At 40.6% G+C, this 21,132-nt stretch overlaps 1 protein-coding gene across 1 annotated transcript in view; it reads left to right on the top strand.

Annotated features, from left to right (window-relative positions):
- Positions 1-2,064: 2,064 nt before the first annotated feature.
- The window catches only part of PDCD2 (programmed cell death 2), a 388,001-nt gene continuing 368,933 nt past the window's right edge, over positions 2,065-21,132 (top strand). The window contains exon 1 of the mRNA XM_069606928.1: positions 2,065-2,430. Within this exon, the coding sequence (XP_069463029.1) occupies positions 2,142-2,430 (289 nt within the window). The 5' untranslated portion in view covers positions 2,065-2,141. The remainder of the gene's footprint in view (positions 2,431-21,132) is intronic.

Raw genomic sequence — 21,132 nt, 5'->3', positions numbered from 1 at the left:
ATTTGTAGTAATGTGAGTAGCCAAAAGTGTGTTGTGCGAAACATTTTCACAGGTACACAACCAAGATGGACTCTTCAATTTTAAAAGTTGAGACTCAAATGTAGTGTTTACACATTCTCTCTTCACTTTTGTTCCACCATGTAATTTTACCAAAATGATCCTATTGGTGTGATGATCCTATTGGTGTGTGTGAGTCATCGTGTGTGATTTTATGCATTTTGAATGAGAGTGGAACGATTGGTTACTCATGTCAGGGGTGTATAGTTGGTGTCTTGTGTGGTGTGGGTTTGAATATCCGGTTGAGCATATGGTTGCTCGGTTTTGGCACTTAGTGTGGTGTGGGTTTAGTACCCGGTTGAGCATATGGTTGCTCAGTTTTCTTATTGTGGTGTGGGTTTTGAATACCTGGTCGAGCATATGGTTGCTCAGTTTTGGTACCTATTGTAGTGTGGGTTTTGAAAACCCGGTTGAGCATATGGTTGCTCAGTGTTGGTACTATTGTGATGTGGGTTTTATTACCCGATAGAGCATATGGTTGCTCAGTTTAGGTACTATTGTGGTGTGGGTTTTGAATACCCGAGTGAGCATATGGTTGCTCAGTTTTCTTATTGTGGTGTGGGTTTTGAATACCCGGTCGAGCATATGGTTGCTCAGTTTTGGTACCTATTGTAGTGTGGGTTTTGAAAACCCGGTTGAGCATATGGTTGCTCAGTGTTGGTACTATTTTGATGTGGGTTTTATTACCCGATAGAGCATATGGTTGCTCAGTTTAGGTACTATTGTGGTGTGGGTTTTGAATACCCGAGTGAGCATATGGTTGCTCAGTTTTGGTACTTAGTGTGGTGAGGGTTTAATGCCCGGTTGAGCATATAGTTGCTCAGTTTTCTTATTGTGGTGTGAGTTTTATATACCCGATCGAGCATATGCTTGCTCATTGTTTGGTACCTATTGTGTTGTGGGTACCGATGCCCGGTGGAGCATATGGTTGCTCAAGTATTGCACCAACTTTTGGTTGGTGCCATACGCAGTGGTATGTGGTGCCGATGTTATCGTTTGGTGCCATAAAGTGATTTGTAAGTGTTGCTTTAGGCGGTCAGTGGGGTAGAACCCTGTTTGTTTGTGTTTTGGCACAACCAGTTGTTGGTGGATGATGAAGTAGGGTACAGTAGTGATGTATAATTGGAGTAAGAATTGCGCTGGAAGGTGGGCTGGTTCCCGAGTGTTAGTTCCATAATAGGCCTGTTATGGTACTGGTGATAGTTCAGGAGTGGTGTGGCTTCTTGTAGCTACTGCAAAGGTCTCTGTAAGGTAATAACTTGGTTGTTTGGATGGGCACATTTTAGGAGGATGTTTGTGTATTGTTTTCTCTAAGTGTTTAACTGCAAATTGCATAGTGTTCACCATCCCTCTGCCTTCCCATCATTTCATTGTTATGTAAGGGGGGAGATGTGTTGGGTTTTACTTACTCTGGTCTTTCCCTGATATGTTTGTTTGAGTTTAGAGTGTTCAGTATGGCGTGTTGGCTGTGGAATGTTATTGGGTGAAACTGCTTTCATTCCATAAGAGATCAGTTGGAACTGAATCCTAAGAGCAGGGGGACCGGTGGATGTCTCTCTGGTTAAGAACTTGTCCTGATTACCTGATGTATGTTCCTGTTGTGTTCCCTGTAACCACGAACCCAGTAAAGCAGTCCATGTTACCTGAGGCTCCCGTGTACTCTGTGCTGATCTCATAACCCCAAAACATAACAGATGGGTACTTATTGCCCGTGCACCAAGCGTTTGAGAACATGCTTTTTTTGTAACTTATTTTCCCTAGTCCAGAGACTTGGTGAAGGGATCCCGTACAGTTTCAACACAGAAGACGACGACGACGCGGATCGGGAGGGAAGTTTGCGGAAAAATGACAGTCTCGGGCTTTAAAGTAACCCCGCACCAAGCTTCAAGTTCAACTACACCACACGAACTGCTCAGTCAGTGACTTCCCAGTAGTAAGCAACAGATCAATCTCCTCTCAACTACGAGTCGGCGAGGAACGTAAAACGTAGGAGACTGACGTGCGTACAGTAAGAGTCACGTGATAGACATGTGTTTGTAGTGCCGCAGCTGCTGTGCTGTAGTAACGGGAACTAGGAGTTAAACATGGCTCAATCTGACGTAGATCTTGGATTTTTGAAGGTGGTTCGCGAAGACTGGCGTTTGCTTAGTTCGCATTTCCCCAGCAAGACAGGTGGGAGGCCGGCGTGGTTGGGGGAAGTGGGTTTGCCAAGCCCCGAAGCCCTAGCGTGCGGTGCTTGCGGGCAGCCCTGCGCTTTTCTCCTGCAACTTTACGCTCCCTACCAGGAGCCGCGAGGCTTCCACCGCAGCATCTTCCTCTTCTGCTGCCGTCGTCCAGGTTGCCATCGACCCGGCGAATCATCGCCTTTCCACGGTGAGGAGGAAGGATCGGGATGTGCACCCATCTCTAACGTTAACCTAATATCGGGGTAGTGAATAATCAAATCTCGTTTGAGCCAGTGTTGTATGCAATCTCACGATATTTTTTATTAGTATTTATTTAGCGTTATATGGTTTACAATAAACCTTAAAAACAAATCAATTACAAAGTGTTAATATAAGACACCAATAAAAAAAAATCACAATAATAGCACTTTATTGTATATGATTGATGAGATCAATCCTCAAGTACAAACACATTACATTCAATATGCTGATATAAAACGTTTATAAAATCATATAAAACTATACGTTTCGTTTTGAGTAACTTCCCCTCTCCCCCCCACGCCCACCGCAGCCCAAACGCTTTGACCAGCAGGTCAGGCACCATCTCCTGCAAGCCTACCACCTCTATCATAACCTCTCTTGGGCACTCAGAAAATAAGCAATGGACTAGAAATATCACAGTGAAGCAACTGTTTGTAAGCAGTATTACTTTATTGGCAATAAAGGCAGTGTCATACCAGGAAGTGTCTGTGTGATCTTTGAGAGGCTGCAACAGATCTTCTGGATTACAAATAACACCAACATTGATCACCCACAATACAACAGTTATCGTAGTTAATTTTCCTATAATGTATATCATATTCTTGACCCACAGTTGGGCATGAGGTTCATACATGGCAGGTTTCCAGAGACCTAATGCAGAGTCTGCAATATCGCTGTTCTATGGAAAACAGCCTATACACCAGTTATTATGAATGATGGCAAACAATTCAACCTTAGGGGCATTATGAAGCGACAACATTCTTTATTAACCTTTATGTAATTTGCTGGCGTCAAGAGATTAAATGATTGTTTTGCATATTCTGACACATTTTTTGATATAAATGATTAACATTTTCTGACCAATCCCCTTCATAAGCCGTTCTGCAATTTCTGTTGTTGACATTAATCCAATAATTAACTTCAAAATTGGGAGACCATTTTATTTGGTACTGAAATTGGTTGCAAGACTTAACTTCACACAAGACTCAGCATTTTAGTAACTTTGGTACTTGGTAATGAGCCATACATCGGCCATTATTTTGTTCTCTGGACATCCGCTTTAGCAGCCATAGGCTATGTTTGATTATAGTTAACAATCATTGAAGGTAAGCCAAGTTGCAGTATTATGGCCTCAACAGAAGTACCCCTGCTTAGGCCCAATACTCTGCTCTAGATTCCTTTCTGGTTACTGATTGCTTTGTCGGTATACAATTCTAAGGCTTAGATTATGCTGGGGGCTATGCATGTTGTATAGAGTTCCAATAGGCCCAACAACGAGTACCCACTTGCTTTATGAATGACTTGATATAAGCATACTAATAGCCTTTTTGAGTATGTTCTCTCAGTGGTGTTGTGCAACTTTATGAGCATAACAGTGTCCCCAAATACATAAAACGTGACACTTGTAGATTATGACCATTAATTTCCCACACAAAGCTGTGTGGATTTTTCTCCCCTAACACACAATTTGAGTCTTGTTCAAGTTTATTTTAAGGCTATTTATTTATGAGTAATTGGCCAAAGCGTCTAGTGTCCTCTGAAGGCCAGTGCAGGTCCTATCCAGTATGACCATGTCATCAGCATAACCTAGGCATATTGCCACATATTACTTGGTTATCTGTGTCAGAAATGTATAGACTGAATAATATAGGTGCCAACACTGGCCCCTGTTTCAGTCCGTTGTTGGTTGTAATTCCTTCTGATAATTCACCAGTGCCAATCAACGAATCTTGACGTATTTGTCACCATATAGCTGTCTAACAAGTGACAACAAATACTTTGGCATATTCCATGACTCCAGTTTCCTCCTCCAGTGTGCTCCTATTTACTGTGTCGGAGTCTGCCTTATAATCCACCAACGCCAGCTACAACTTCTTGGCAGGATGATTCTTCCATTTTTTTTATTTTTATACATTTCCTATTAAAAATGGTTCGATCCAGGTAATATGTATGGTCCCATGCCTATCTCTGAAGCTCGTTTCATATGGAGGGAGTATCTGCTTCTTTTCCACAAATCTTAAGCAAAAGAGGTTACCAAAGAATTTTCCAATAACATCTTGCAAGCAGTGGCGTTGCCAGGAATCAAATTTAGGAGGGGCACGGAGGGGGCACAAGACCAAAGTAGGGGGGCACAAACAAAAGTAGGGGGGAGAACATGGTCACTGCTCGTCTTAGGTAGGTGGGGACAAGGGGGGGGCACAAGGTTTCACAGGGGGGCCCCGGCCCCACCAGCCCCCCCCTTAGCAACGCCACTGCTTGCAAGGCAAGCAATCTATAATTCCCGGAGTTGGCGCTAGTACCCTTCTTGTGAATACAAATAATATAAGGTAATTTCCAGGCATTCAGGATTAAAACAGTCTTGTAAATCTGCTTGACCAATTAGTTCAAGAGATTTGCCCATATCTCAGGGTTGATCTTTATAACTTTGATATTCTGCCCGGAGCTGGGGTTCCCAATGATGATAATGCAGTAATACATTGGGGTATGTTCCACTCTTCAAAATGATAATCCTTTTGAGCATACTTAACCAAATCATCCCGAGTTTCAGTGCCTACTGGATTACAATAAATATTGTGTATAGGATTTCATAATTGACATTCATTTATAGCATTAAGAATTGGGCCTTCACAATGTTTCTCATACGCTACCCAATCTCCAAAATTTCGATATCTCATTACTTTGTAGTGTTCTGTACATAAGTTGCCATTGGACATTAAACAAATAATTTTATGGCAACCTAGCCAATTTTTGTATTTCCCTTTTTAAGTCAATTATGTCACTTATTTGTCCGCTTTGCATATATACATTAATGTGTGCAATGTTCTTGTACTTCCAACGTGTTCTTTTTCCATTGTGAATTCATCTGACGGTGACCCTCCATCTGTCTTACGTTTTATGTCAAAACTCAATTCAGTAATGGAGTGAGCAATCCTGGGATGACTGTGCTTCTAATATTTCCACTTATAAACACATAGTCAATATTACTGTGACGATTAGCATTATTCTATGAGTAGTGTGAGAAACCAGAAGGTGCCTCACCCGCTAGTCCCTGAGGATCTCTCTGAGGCCAGGGCACGGCCATCGCCTTTGGATCCAGACCCTGGGGTGGACCAGTGCGGGAGGATGACCTGGGTGAGGGATCTTCGGGTAGTGGGATGCCGTATGGTGAGACATGGTGTCCTTTCCCCTGGAACACCTTTACCCCATCCTACCCGGTACGATACGTACGAAGTTCAACGCCCCACCTTTCCCGTCACAAACCCGTTCACACGGACATCCCGCTCTGGGAGAAAACAGTCTCGCACCCGGGCAGTGTACCTGACATGTCCCGCTACTATGGTCAGGCGAAGTCAGGCAATTACTGACAATCACTCACACCTGACTTCCATTAAAATTCCCCACATAGATAAAAGGCAGAGAACGAGAGCACACTGAGGCAAAGCACACGAAGGAACAGCAGTTATGAGTCGGCAGCTGAACGAGGGGAGAAAGACGGGAAACCAAGGATGGAAATACCCTTGACCTTTTCGGCAAGAAACAAACAGTTACTTTCAAGAAACCTTTGAAGCAGGAAGCATAAAGCCAGGATACCAGACTGAAGAATCCTGCATTGTGTTTCGGAGATACTGAAGGCCCTCCCGCGCAACCAACCAAGGTGGGGAGGAGCAGCAGAGGGGTATCATCCTTTGCTCCAAGAACAAAGAAGCAGCAGAGAGATCAACAAAGCCGGTGAGTTAGGGATACCGATGCAAGACGGGTCTGTGTTGAAGTCAAGGTTGCAAGTGGCAACATTGTTTAACGAGCGCTGGAACGAATATTGTTAAACGCGTGCGATGAAAGATGTGAGTAAAGCTAAACTGCTGATGAACGTTTGCACTTCAGAAAGAAAGATACAATGCTGTTGTGGTCCGACACCGTGAATGTGCTCAATCGAAGGTCTCTGTAAGGTATCCCGCTAAGAGAAATGAAAGTAGAAGATTGATGAAAACAATTATGTGAACTGAATCGAAGTGGTCCTGCGACGGTTTAAGCAAAACCTATAGTACATTTCGAAAGTCTTCGATTTTGAAACTAAGATGATCCAAGCCCTAATGAGGGAGATCCATGGTCCGAACCCGAACGAGAAAGACCAAGTGTGAACATTATGATAAAAGGGGGGTCTTTGCCTGAAGAAGGGGAGACCATGGTGAAGATTGAAAGCGAGAACTTAAAATACTGATTGGAATGGAACTTTGAGATTTGTCTGTTGCGACAGACCCTCTGCAATAAGAGGGTCTTATCACAAAAGAGGTTTTGGCAGAAGGCCCCAATGTCTGTGCTTAGAACTGTATCCTTGTGGCCTAGAAGCCAGAGTGTGTTCAAAGCTCGAAGGTTCCACTTGTCCGTGCTGAAAACATGGGGAAGGGAAGCCAACTGCTCAACCGTCCTTAAATATTATTTCTTGAACACTTTTGTTTTATACATTCTTGTCCCAAGCCATTTATTGATTAGAATTAAGGATTGGCAATAGGTTTGTCATGATAGGCAAGCTGTGGCGTCTATGCAGTCAATGGACATTCCGCCATTGAACAACACATCACGTTAGTTGTGAATGCAGGGTGACGGTCTAGCTTTTTCCATCATGTCCGCCACCGCTTCGGATAAGTTCTCTCCCCCACCCCCACTTCAGCGCGTTGCAACCCTTCTGTATTCCTTACGGGTGATACTCTGTTAGGTCCAGTGCTCCAGATAAGATTTTGAGGTGGGAGTATTTTACTCCCTATTTTTAAACTTTGAGAGTAAATGTGATTTTAAGAGTAAAAATTACTTTTCTCCTTTGCAGGAGAGTAAAACGTATGTGACATCCAGCCGACGTGTGTAAAAACTATATGGAAATCATTACTATGCAGCAGTTTTCTGCATTGGGACAGAATGCACCTTTCATTTTTTCTCTAAGGTCTGGCCATTTGATCTCTTCTGTATATATTTAAATGTTGAAATCAAAAAACCTGGCCAATCAAATAGGAAAGCAAACATGAATTGTATTGTGTGTTTTGAGGTTCGATAGCAGAATTGTCTTTTGATGTTTAACGAAAGTCCTCATTTCCTGGAGTTAGTATACTACCTAATGGTATGCCAATGTTATAACAGTGCAGAGAGGCACAGACTCCATGCTGAATTCTATATGTAATCTAATGATCAAATGGTTATTTATATAGCGCTTATGACAAAGCGCTGTGCATAGAACATATTTATCACAATTATCACCAAACCAAAGTTGGTACTACTTTATTGACCTCGAAAGGATGAAAGTCTGAGTTGGTCTTGCTGGGATTTGAACCTGCAACCTACAGATCATGCACAGATTGCAGCAAAGAGTACTCAACCGGCTGAGCTATCTTATTGGCTAACATCCTTCAGAAGTCAGTTAACTGAGTGTCGACTGAGGTATAATAATCACACTACCTAGATGTTGGACGAACCGATTATGAAGCGCTATATATAATTAAATACCTATCTGGATTATCACAGGGACAGGTTTTGCTGAGTTTCTATTTCAATTACCAATGTAACTTTCCTTTGTTTTTGAACAGCACTTGCACTTCTTGGAGAGTCAGCTTTTGGATGTTTTAAATGTAGTCTTGAAGATTTGGGAGGCTAGAACACCTGTGATTGGTGTAATGACAATCACTCATCCTTGAGCAAAGACTGCTGCCACTGACCATTTATAGTAATGTACACCATTGACTGCAAGTTTGAAGAGATGTAAACTATACTGTCATCATTTTACACACTGTTTTTATAATTAGAGTGTACATTTAATTATGTGTAAAAATGATCTGCCTCCGCATGATTGTGCACATAGCACCGGAACTCTGGAAGATACAATTGTGCAATACTGGTTGGCTTTCTCTGTAAAAAAAAAAAAAAAAGAAAAAAAAATCCTAAAATTCTAGGTAAATATGCAAAGTGCTACTGAAGCTGAATGGAAAGAAACCATTCCTTTTATCACAGTGTGCAGTTTCTTTTTTAAAGGCTTCAGAGAAATACATTCTGTTTGAGGTGGCTTGCAATTGCATCCATGTAGATAAAAATCAAAAGAAGCCTTCTGGTTTCTGTCAAGTAACCTGACCGTTGCACTGCCCTCTGCTCTAAACTTGTGTGTAAATGTGCACAGGAAAATAATAAAGCTGTCGTATGTACAAGAATTTCATGCATAAAAAGGCCTGTTAAACACCTTATCTGGAGGCCTGGTTAGGTCCTTTGTGCCTTTCCTTCTCCAAACATTGCTTGCCCCTGCCTGCTGCCGTGAGCTCTCTCTCCGCTCTGTCCTTTCTTGCTTTGCACCATGCCTCCTCCGGATCTTCTCCTCCCTCTACCGGCTTGCTTGCATCCTCCGGACACCTCCCACCCACCTTCCTCTTGGATCTCTCTCCCTGTGTTGCTAGCTTCTCGGGTTCCTGCACATTAGGCGCTCTGCCTACCTTCTGTCACTGCTGGTTCTCAAGTTCCTGCTCTTTCTCCTCACTCCATTCTGTACTTGGGAAGTCACCTTGTACTCCCCACTTACCAGATAATGCAGACACCTCCAGCTTTACCAGGGACTTCTGATCGGATTTTACCAACACCACATCATCGCATCATTCCAGTTTTTTTTTCACCTCTTTTGGCTTTTCCCCTGTTAGGCTGCCTCGGAGAAGGAGCCACTAGTCTGCCAGTTGCTCAGGCAGACATAGTGGCTTCCCTTCGAGACACGCCATAACCTCTTCGACAAGAGAAGACCTACCAAGAAAAAGAAGGGAAGAAATAAGGAGTCCTCTTGTTCGAGTCAGGAAGAAACTGGTGAGGAACTGGGAATCTTATCTGATTTGAATGATGATCCTGATAGTTTATTAGTATAGTCCCTTTTATTTTGACAGACTCGACTAGGACCTTGTTATTATTATTTGTGTGGTGGAGTGTTCTTTGTGGCTGGCATACTGAAGGACCCACGGTCTTTGTTCTATATCCTTCATTTGGTGGAGGCAGCATCTACTTTAAAATCAGTATCCGGGACGCTGGAGCATCGCAGGAGTGTGGTGGAGTGTTCTTTGTGTTCCTTGTGGAGTTGGAGCACCACTTTCCAGGACGGACGGTATCTATCCCAGTTAATGATGATCTGGCCCTCAAGTAACCTCTGACTTGTGTGCTCCCTGCTGCCTGTTAACTTCTGTTGATTGATTTGGCTGAACGCTCCATTAGAGGTAAGCTTAATTGCTTATTGCTCCCCCATTGCTCTTTATCTACTTCCGATGGTTTACATTTCTGTGCCTTCTTTCTGTGAGGGGGCGTTAGGGAGGGAGAGATGGACTAAGGCTGCTCCTTGAGCTGTCTGGTGTTCCCTGTCCCCCCTCTCTGGGTCTCTGAAGTCTCTTTATGCACACTGGCCACAGGGGACCCTAATTTGAACAGCAGAATCTGTCCTGGATTTGCGCCCTGGATAGATGTGGACCAGGCAAACTGTTGTCTTTTTCACTATTTCTATCCATGTACTGTGCTGGAAGGCCTTATTGATTAAGTGGCATTTAGATGTCGAGGCTTTTTAGCCTCCTAGCAGCACAATGTTTTACTGAATTTCTTTTACTCTTACTCCATTTTTACAAACTGCTCAATTTTAATTGTTTTCTAGGTGCATCTTTATTATTTTATTTTTTTTCTTATTTTTTTCCCTATGGTGCTACCTACCTATATCGCCATTATGGTAAAAAGGAGAGCAAAGGATAATGGGAGCTTGGGGGCGTTGGGTAAAAGTGCAACAAAAAAAAACAATTGAAAACGGCCCGGGAGCCTGCCAAGGTTAAGTCCAATCTTTTACAAAGTTTGCTTGATTCATATTTGGAAGATATGGCTAGCAAAAAAGTTAACGTATTTCCATTACCGAAAAAGCCACACAGGTAGCTACTTTAGGCTCAAGAGGAACGCCTAATCTCAGGACCCTCCGCACTCGGGCACAGAGGTAGACAAAGAAGTTGAAGTGTAAGGGGAGGGGTTGGGACCCAGGATGGAAGAGAGGATGGAGGAGATGGCAACGGATCCATTCGCCTGTAGCCATATGGGCGGGAGTCCCGAGACGGCACTAAGCCAGGATCTAAATTCCTCCTTTGGGGTGGAAGAGGATAAGATAGGAGCTGATCCCTCTAAGTGAAAAGGGGGACAAACAAGGGCACACTATAAACAATATAATTGTTGGATTTTATTCTCGTAACTTTCACAAAGTAGGCTATTTGTTTCTTCAAAAGAGGATTTTATAGTGCAATTACAAATCAATAGGACTTCAAGTTCACTTCCAATTAACAGAATTGTTCATATTCAATAATTAATTTGCATTACCGTGTGTATGACTTCAAACATTTGTTGAATTGTTTTACACAGTTCCATTAAGATTGATTTCATGTATATCAAAAAAGCATTTTTTTCATTACATAGAGACATTCAAAACAGTATACATTTTTTGGGTATTAACCATCCAGATATCTCGATAGAAATTGTTTTTGATTGTATAGATGTGTCACCTGTCGGCTACTACGTGTTTCGGGCTCTCATGCCCTTCTTCAGGTAAAGATATCTGGTTTAATTCTATTCTGTGAATATAAATAAAAGTAATCCTGTTTAAATACAGTAACTATGAGTACATGTTCCTTTCTCATACTAATTAGTTGATAAATAGGTACAAGTGCACTAACCTTAGAATGACGGGTGGGCCAACTACAGTGGTCCTTCAATCTGTCAATGATGTTCATGTACCAATTCTGTGGGTAAAAGCACTACGTTATGCTACAGGTGTTTATAAATATGTGATCACCAGTGGGACAAGTCGCTAACAATAGTGCTGTGTCCCATTAGGGGACCAACTACATTCAATTAAGTAGTATCACATTTCATATATCAAGTCATAAAGACTCACCAAGGTTTTTTTAATTTTATTTTTTGCTCTGTGCAGGGTCCGATTTCTGTTCCAATGATGTGTGGACTATACCATGCACAAGTGAAGTCAATGAATTTCCAGTGACTGCAAGAGGATATTCTATATTAGACAGTTTGTGTTGTTACAATGTGTGCTACGCTTTTCTATTTCTGATATGCGTGGTAAGTCATAGACTGTTCATACCTCACTTTGGGAGATGTCTCAGTCATTCACTTCTGTGTTGGTTTCCCAGAGGGTACTGGTGCATGGTTGTGATTTAGCGTTACAGGCAGTTGATCGTTATCTGCCGGATTATTCACTTCTATCTGTGTAAATGCATAAACGCGGTTTAATTAACTGTTTACTGCAGCAATAATGTTTCTAAACGTGTTATTACTCCGATTCACTATTGGCATTAGTATATATCGCCTCCCCCCTGTTTTACCTCCATTATAGAGATTTCACAGTGATCTGTGTTTGTAGATGGAGGTATCCGTTGTGTTGTAAGTGCTGGCAGGCTTCGGTAACTTCCTACATAGTGTTCTCTGCAGTTGGTCGACGGACATTGAGTCGCCGACTTGCTATCTAAAAATATGGGCTTACTGTTAATTATACGGGTAAGAGCAATTTAACTGTCCTATGTCATACATACTAATGTTTATTCCAGTTGGTTTCATGCCTACCTTTCAGGACTTTATCGTATGCGCGTCTCTGTCCCCAAGCAACAGCATGGAGCAAACGCGTTCCTCGCATCGGCACGTTGCTAAGCAACCATGCCGCTAGCCGGTCCCTTTATCAAGTGAACGTACTAGTCTGGCCGAATCCAGACGCCATCTTAGTTGTTTTCATGGACATGTTGTTTGAAATGCTTCTTGGAATGAAACCCGTATTCCGCTCTATATTCGTACTGATGTGAGGAGACACTCATTAGACTGATATTAAGGATTCCCAGTATGTTTCAAATCTAAAGATTGCACAAATCTATTTTGCACATTTTTGATGATATTTGCCACAGATTGAAGCAAGTTCTTCGGGTTCACATGGTGGTTAATTTCAAATGTTCACCCATTTTAGTGATAGATGGGTCCACACACGCCTTGATTTGATATAGACCTAGACGTTTGTAAACATTATGTGAATCGCATTATATAAGGGATTGATGCAGTCTTTACCATGGTGATGTATACACATGTTTTTGCAGTTAGTGTCAAAGGTCCATAAATTAACACAGACATTGATAATTAGAGATTATCTGGAAGTAACATTGACATCACATCTATTGTTTACCATGTTGCTCAAGTAGATGTCTCGGAATAATTACATCATTTAATTTGAGAAACATATATGAATCGTATTATATCAAAGAAGGAAATTGTCTTCATTACGATATATGGGCATGTTTTTGCAGTTAGTGTCATGGGTTCAAAGGTTAACACATACAATGGTAATCGGAGATTATCTGTAAATCACACTGATGTCATATCTATGATATACAATGTAACTCAAATAGACTAATACAAAAGGAAATTATTTAGAAATGCTTACTCCTAAGAAAAAGAAGTTAATTAGGATGGAGTCCCACAGGCAGCTAATGCTAGCCTACTTAAAAGCAAGCGTGATCCCTGAAGGCCTTCAGGTAAGGAATAGGATCATACCTTGGGTCTTTGCAGATACTCCAAAATTTAAAGGGACATCTAGCGGGGTGAGAAATAAATGTTCCAGAGACTGGATAATTCTAGCCATAGACATTGCGTCGGAGGAGGCCAAAAAGCAAAAAGAAAAAATTGATATGTTGGAAAATAAAATCAAACAAGACGATATCATAAAAGATAATATGTAGTAAAATCCTACTATGACGACCAAAACAAATTATACCTAAATAGAGGATGCAACGCAGGGTATTAAAGACAAAAATTCTAAAACCTCAAATACTACTACAAGTAGTGATTCAGACAATGCAGGCTCATCCAGTACTGCAGGTGGACAGTCTGAACCAACCCCGTTTTTTTCGGGGGGGGAGCAAAAAAGTCGCAACAGACAACAAGGTCTGAAGAGAATGCTGACACGCAATTGGCGATGCCCGCCACAAAGTTGGTGATCCCAGTATTTAATCTGTCTACACACATTGTGACAGAGGCAGAGCTCAATGTGTTAGGAAAGGGATTATGTTTTGTCCCCACCAAGCGGGCAAACGACTTCCAAACACAAATAGAATTGCAAAAATTCTTTACATTGATTTGCCTCAAATACTTTTTTAGAGAATCAAGGGTTCTAATAAAGAGGAAAGTATAACCGGCCGAAAACCTCAATCAACCTTCACACCTACAAGTTCAATGATAGGTCCAGCTATCTTAGCCTTTGAAAATAAAGTCTTGCAAGAGACAAAAGAACTTTTCAAAAAGAAAAATCATCATAGAGATAATTTGACTAGCGATCGGCCCTACTAGGATTACCGAACAACAAATCCTTTGCAATAAAACCGGCAGATAAGGGTGGGGGAATTGTCCTGTGGGACAAAATATTATACGACACCGAGGTAATGAATCAATTGAAAGATCAAAGATTTTACAGAAAACTCGATAGAGACCCGACACCATGCTTATCGAAGAATGAAAAATCTGATGCAACACGCACAACGAGAAGGCTGGATTGATCAAGACGAACAGCAATACTTGATAATTTAAAATCCTACCATTTCAGATTTCTATGTTTTGCAGAAAGTGCACATCGCCTCCAGGAAGACCAATAGTGTTGGCGATAAACTCGGTTTTAGAACCACTGTCCGTCTATACAGATTGGTTCCTACGTCCCTTTGTAAGAAACATGCAGTCTTTTGTTAAAGACACTACAAGCATGATAAATAAACTCAAAGACCAACAGATTGGCGCAGAAGACGTACTAGTGACCGTAGATGCCACTGCCCTTTATACGAGCATTCCACAAATGGAATGTATCAGAGTTCTGGAAAAGTACCTAAACCAGCATACCAACACTCTAAATAAAGTTCCAACTGTTTTCATTTTAGAGTGTATTAGGATTGCACTGCTGGAATATTTTTTTTGAAGGCACCTTTTATAACAAAGGCATGGAACAAATATGGGGGTAACTTTTGCCCCCGACATAGCCAACCTGTTTATCGATGATCTAGAAGATCTGTCAATTTACCATCCGGAAAATCTCTACAAAAAGAATATAACAAGTTGGTTCCATTGCATAGATGATATTTTCATGATTTCGATGAGATCAAATGTGATACTGGTGGAACTTCTAATGTGTCTGAATGCCCAAAATTACCATATTAAGTTCACAATGATGTACAATCAAAATCAAATACCTTTTCTTGACCTCCAGATCATGAAGAAGTCGCAAGGTTTTGTCAAGACCATGTTATACAGAAAACCAACAGACAAAAATACACCATTAGAATACAATAGTTTCCATCCTCAAAATTTGAGAGATAGCCTACAGATGGGCTGGTTCCTACGGATTTGTAGGAATTGTTGAAACATAAGGACTTTGTCGAAGAAGGGAAAAATCTGGAGAAACGCCTAAAAGATAGAGGCTATCCAAAGAAAATTATCCAAACTTCATACAAAAGGGCAAAACATGCCGATTGAGATCTGTGCCTACATCATCAAAAGAGGTCTAATTTGGAAAAAATAAAATGCGTCAGCACATTTAATCCTATTAGCAGTGGATTAAGAAAAGTTATTTTAAAAAACTGGCATTTTATCTAAACTTCTGAATTCAATCCAGCACCACCCAGATTTGCCTTTAAGAGGCAAAGAAATTTAAAAGATTCTTTGGTCCACGCATATCCATCATTTGATCAAGGCCACACAAGACAAGGAAACCCTATGGGGATTACCACCGGTGGTAGGCGACTATAAGTGTGGTAAATGCTTGGGTGTGTGCTATGACAAAAGACATTAAATCAGTAGAGCTCAGAGGAAAAGATTGGAAACTAAGTAGTTTCACCAACTGCCTGACAGAATGGGCAGTGTATGGTATTAAATGCCCACGTAATCTACTCTATATAGGAAAGACAAAACACCAAATGAGACAAAGGATATGTGAACATCGTTCATGTATAAAAAATAAGGTTGAAAATAAACCTTTGGTTGCACATTTTGTAAAACGCAAACACAAACATACAGAAATGTTCTGGTTCATAATCCAAGTAGTAAAAACAAATTCCAGAGGTGGCAAACAACAATGGATTTACACCTTAGACACAGTAAAATTCGGTTTTAACTCTTCGGTCGAGTGGAATATCTTTATGTAAATACTTTGGTAACGGTAGTACTTCTGCTCAAAGGACCCACATCGAAAATGAGACAATAACTAAGTGAAAAAACGCTTGCATTTGAGTTTATAAGAATAATAAAAAATATACACATAAGTATAGCCTCGAGAAAATATGTATAAATGACATAAAATAATCTGAAATATATGCAACTTTACGGCTCCAACACCATCAAATAAGATGCATCAGGCGATCAACCAAATTTCAAAAGACATAAAAGATCATTTCAATTAAAATGAGCGCAATATTACTGTAGAACACCAGGTGGCGCTAGACAGTCTTTTTCACACGCGGCTCACCTTCATGTGAACAAGTGAAAAGGATCATGTGAGGATGCACATGTTTTGTAACGTGATGAGATAAACAGAATATAAACTAAAAAACAATGCGGACAGCGTTCTTTTGCTTTTTCAAAGACAGTCCTGTGAGCAGAGGAAGAAGCACTTGTGTTAAAGAAATGTGTCTTCTTAAAATACTAGAATAAAACACTCTGTACAATGTAAAAATGAGAACAAGTAGTCATAGAAAAATGAGATGCGCTCATGAGAGATTAGCGAACGTGCCCATAAAATATGCTTGCTTATATTTTCTTTTGAAAGCAATGTGGATTCCTCCACTTTCCATCTCTAGGGTGACATTACGCACTCGTGATAGTCTAAAGAGACGAGTGAATGCGCTTATAGAACACGCATGTTCCCATCAGTTCCTAAAATGGTTTTCTTTTCTCTCTATTTTTAGAGCGACAATGCACGCTGGCCATAGATAGTGTGCTGCTTTTTCTTTCGTAGAAAACATACAGCTATTTCGAAATTATACAGAACTATCCATGACAAGTAAGTGCGTAAGAACAAAAACCAATTGAAAAATGTAGACGGGTAATCCATATGCATACAAAGCAAGAAATACAAATAACTAGTTTGTGTATTACAAAAAGTGTATTTAAAGATTGATATTTAAAAATAAAAAGGAAATTGAAATGGAATTCCATTGCATATAAAGGGCAAAATGGCTAGTCTAGATAACTAATAATGAGCTATTTTGAAGATTAATGAATAAATAGCCTTATGTTTCATAGCTTCCTTTATCTCAATAGGAAGCCTATTGTCCCTGGAGTTCAACTAATCTAACTAAAGAGACTGACCCCGTGGAAACAGTATACAAAGAATGTTGAGGCATCAGGTAAAAGGAAAAGTTCAAGTACTACGTAGCGTACTAGCTAATGTGACCATCCTAAGTTAGCTGCTAATAATATCTATCTCCCCGATTTTATAGGGAGAAGATGAAGGTAGATGACCTCACCTTGAAATAGATTATTGAATCACTATTCTTGTTTGCACCCTCGTTTTGTCTTTTGTAAGTATAAGATTAATGACATTTTTTAGTTTTTAAATCTAAAAAGAGGCTAACTTTAAAGTTTGAGCTCAAATGAAGTTTTATAGTTTCTGTTTTTTTAAACCCACCACGGTGTAAAATATTTTTTCTTCTCTTTTTTTCATGTTATCTTGTAGTGTATTCATCATTATGACTACAATGGGGCACATATGATTGAATCTCAACCAAAGAAATGTTCCTGTCCTGAGGAAGGTCAAGACAGTATCATTTGGAAAAAAAGTACTAGAGATAGTGCTTAATGACCCTTATGGCTGAAACATGTTGACAGCAAAATGAGACTCTAAATGGCTCGTCTCATATATATCTCTCTGTAGGTCTAATATCGACCTTTGTAGATGGTTGTGATCATGAGATGTTGTCTAGAATTTTGTTAGTTTTGCAGTAAGAGATAGACTATGGAGACCTAAAAACGTGTTACTCACACTCCCTATCTCTGACAATTAAATGTAAAATGATGTTACTGCTGAAAAGAAGTGTTACTCCATTGTGCTTTATATGTTGTTGTATATGTTTTAATATAAACAATACTGTTTTGTTTTACAAATGATTAAAGGTATCGAATACATTTTGAAGAAAGAATGTTTGGTTTTCTGTGGCAGAGATATTTGGGCTCACTTGAACCTATTGGATGTGACAAGTTTTTTTTTTAATCTTAATGTCATTAATCTAAGACGTGTGGGTGGAGAGAGGGGTATTCAGCTTTCAACTTGTATTTTGCTATACATCACCATGGTCAATACTGCATCAATCCCTTTATATAATGTGATTCACATAATGTTTGCAAATGCCTAGGTCTATATCAAATCAAGGAGTGTGTGATCCTATCTATCACTAAAATGGGTTAACATTTGAAATTAACCACCATGTGAACAGGCCTGTATGCTGTGTGAACCCGAAGAACTTGCTTCAATCTGTTGCAAATATCATCAAAAATCTGCAAAATATATTTGTATAATCTTTAGATTTGAAACATACTGGGAATCCTTAATATCAGTCTAATTCGTGTCTCCACACATCAGTACGAATAATAGAGCGGAATACAGCTCCATCACAAGAAGTATTTCAAACAAACAAGCTCATAGAACAACATGCCCCTGAATACAACTAAGATGGTGGCTGGATTCGGCCAGACTAGTACGTTCACTTGATAATGGGACCCTCTGACGACATGGTTGCTTAGCTACGGACTGATGTGAGGAACGTGTGTGCTCCATGCTGTTGCTTGGGGACAGAGACACACATATGATCAAATCCCAAAAGGTAGGCATGAATCCAACTGTAATAAACATTAGTATGTATGACATAGGACAGTTAAATTGCTCTCACCCATATCATTAACAGTAAGCCCGTATTTTTAGATAGTAAGTCGGCCACTCGATGTCCATTGACCAACTGCAGAGAACACTATGTAGGAAGTTGCCAAAGTGCGCCAGCACTTACAACACAACGGAGACCTCTATCTACAAGCACAGATCACTGTGAAATCTCTATAACGGAGATAAGATAGGGGGGCGATGTATACTAATGCCAATAGTGAATCGGAATAACACGTTTAGAACCATTATCCTGTGGTAAACAGTTAATTAAACTGTTCACTCATTCAAACAGATAGAAGTGAATAATCCAGCGGATAACCATAACTACCTGTAACGCTAAATCACGACCATGCACCAATACCCTCTGGGAAACCAACACAGAAGTGAATGACTGAGACATCTCTCAAAGTGAGGTGTGAACAGTCTATGACTTACCACGTATATCAAAAATAGAAAAGCGTAGCACAAATTGTAACAACATGAATTATTTAATATAGAATATCCTCTTGCAGTCACTGGAAATTCATTAACTTCACTCGTCCATGGCATAGTCCACACATCATTGGAACAGAAATCATACCCCGCACAGAGCAAAAAAAAACCTTGGCGAGTCTTTATGACTTTATATATGAAATGTGATACTTCTTAATTGAATGTAGTTGGTCCCCTAGTGGGACACAGCGCTTTGTTAGCGACTTGTCCTACTGTCCCACTTGTCCCACTGGTGACCACATATTTATAAAATAATAATAATAATTTGGCATTTATATAGCGCTACGAACCCTCAGGTATCTGAGCGCTGCTTATTATTACCCACGGTGTGTGGTGCTCATTTATCGACCTCGGAAGGATGAAAGGCTGAGTTTGGCCCCGCCGGGATTCGAACCTGCGTTAGCAAGCTCTGCACCGATGTCAAAGCGAGCGCTCTACTCGCTGTGCCACTTGACGTGTAGCATAAGTAACGTAGTGCTTTTTACCTACAGAATTGGTACATGAACATTTATAGATTGAAGGACCACCGTAGTTGGCCCACCCGTCGTTCTAAGGTTAGTTCACTTGTGCCTATTTATCCACTAATTATTATGAGAAAGGAACATGTACTCATAGTTACTGTATTTAAACAGGATTACTTTTATTTACATTCACAGAATAGAATTAAACCAGATATCTTTACCCAAAGAAGGGCCCGAGAACCCGAAACGCGTAGTAGCCAATAGGATTTGTTTTTGATTGTATAGATGTGTCACCTATCGAGATATTTGGATGGTTACTACCCAAAGAATGTATACTGTTTTGAATGTCTGCATGTAATGAAAAAAATGCTTTTTGATATATATGGAATCAATGTTAATGGAACTGTGTAAAAGAATTCAACAAATAGTCATATACACGGTAATGCAAATTAATTGTATATGAGCGATTCTGTTAGTTGGAAGTGAACTTTAAGTCCTGTTGATTTGTAATTTAACATAAAATCCTCTTTTGAAGAAACAAATGGCCTACTTTGTGAAAGGTCAGAGAGAAAAAAATCCAACTATTATATTGTTTATAGTGTGCCCTTGTTTGTCCCCTGTTTCTCTTCGAGGGATCAGCTCCTATCATATTTATTTGGTCTGGGAGCACAGATCCTAACAAGGAGCACCTGAAAATCATTCTATAAAAAATAACTTAATTCTGAATCTCTTATTAACAAACAAAGAAAACTGAGTGCAGCTCAACCTATTATATCTTCTCGTGGAAGATGATACGCTCTGGTTGGAATCACTTCTGGATGCAAAGCTCAAGCCCCTTCAGACTGTTTTGGAGTCCCTGCAGGTATTTAAGTCTGGGGTGATGCATACTATGGCCATTCTGGATGACTAAATTAGAGTTTTAACCCAAAAAGTTGCAGCTGGGGGTGGGACAATGTCAAATGGTAAGACAATATCCGGGGGCAGGGGGATCGGGGGGTGAGTGGTGGGGGGGAGGGGTGAGCAGTGAGCGTCCAGGCCCAGGCATTGTGGTTGGCGGGCCGATGAAACTGGAAAAGGATAAGAAAATAACTGCACAGTTAAGCTTAGTAACAGTCTATTCTAACACTACGGGGACTTGGAGGTCTGATCAAGTTCTGGGCATCTGATAAGGGATTCTGGGGCTGACGTGTGTATAGAAGTGCAGAAAAAAAGCATTTTGAATTTACCACCTGCAGCAGCCCCCCTTGTGGGGATTATCACAGGTGTACAGGGGCTCCCCAAGGGTGGATTTGAATCCACTATTTCACTAATGAATAAAGTGACCCATTGGATTAATTCCAACTTGATTGGGCCGAGCATTGACCCAAACCTTCTATTAATGGCAAGAAGGGTGGGATGGGTAGGCAAAAAACCGAAATGTATGGAAGGGGATTGTATAGTGGTTTCCAACGATAGTCAGCGATCTGGTCAATTCTAATCTGTCAAGAGGTTTAAAACCAAATGGCTTTAGTCTCCATAGTAAGCTGGTCTCCTTAGATTTGTTTTCTACTCTTAGGGAGGGGGGGGGCTGATGTGGAGAAACGCTGAGTGATGCCCATGCATTGGCACCATTGATTTGGCCATAGAATTTAATCGGGGTGGAGGTCCAATCCCAATCTAGAAAGGTTGAACCCTCAGAGGTGAAGGATGCATACTACTATTGGGGTAGAGTTTGCTAATCGGTACGGGGCCCTAATATCCTGTGAGGATTTGGACTGAT

This window comes from Ambystoma mexicanum, chromosome 4p (assembly GCF_040938575.1).
Source record: "Ambystoma mexicanum isolate Mex_15411 chromosome 4p, UKY_AmexF1_1, whole genome shotgun sequence".
NCBI lineage: Eukaryota > Metazoa > Chordata > Amphibia > Caudata > Ambystomatidae > Ambystoma > Ambystoma mexicanum.
This window is presented reverse-complemented; position numbering and strand designations above follow the sequence as displayed.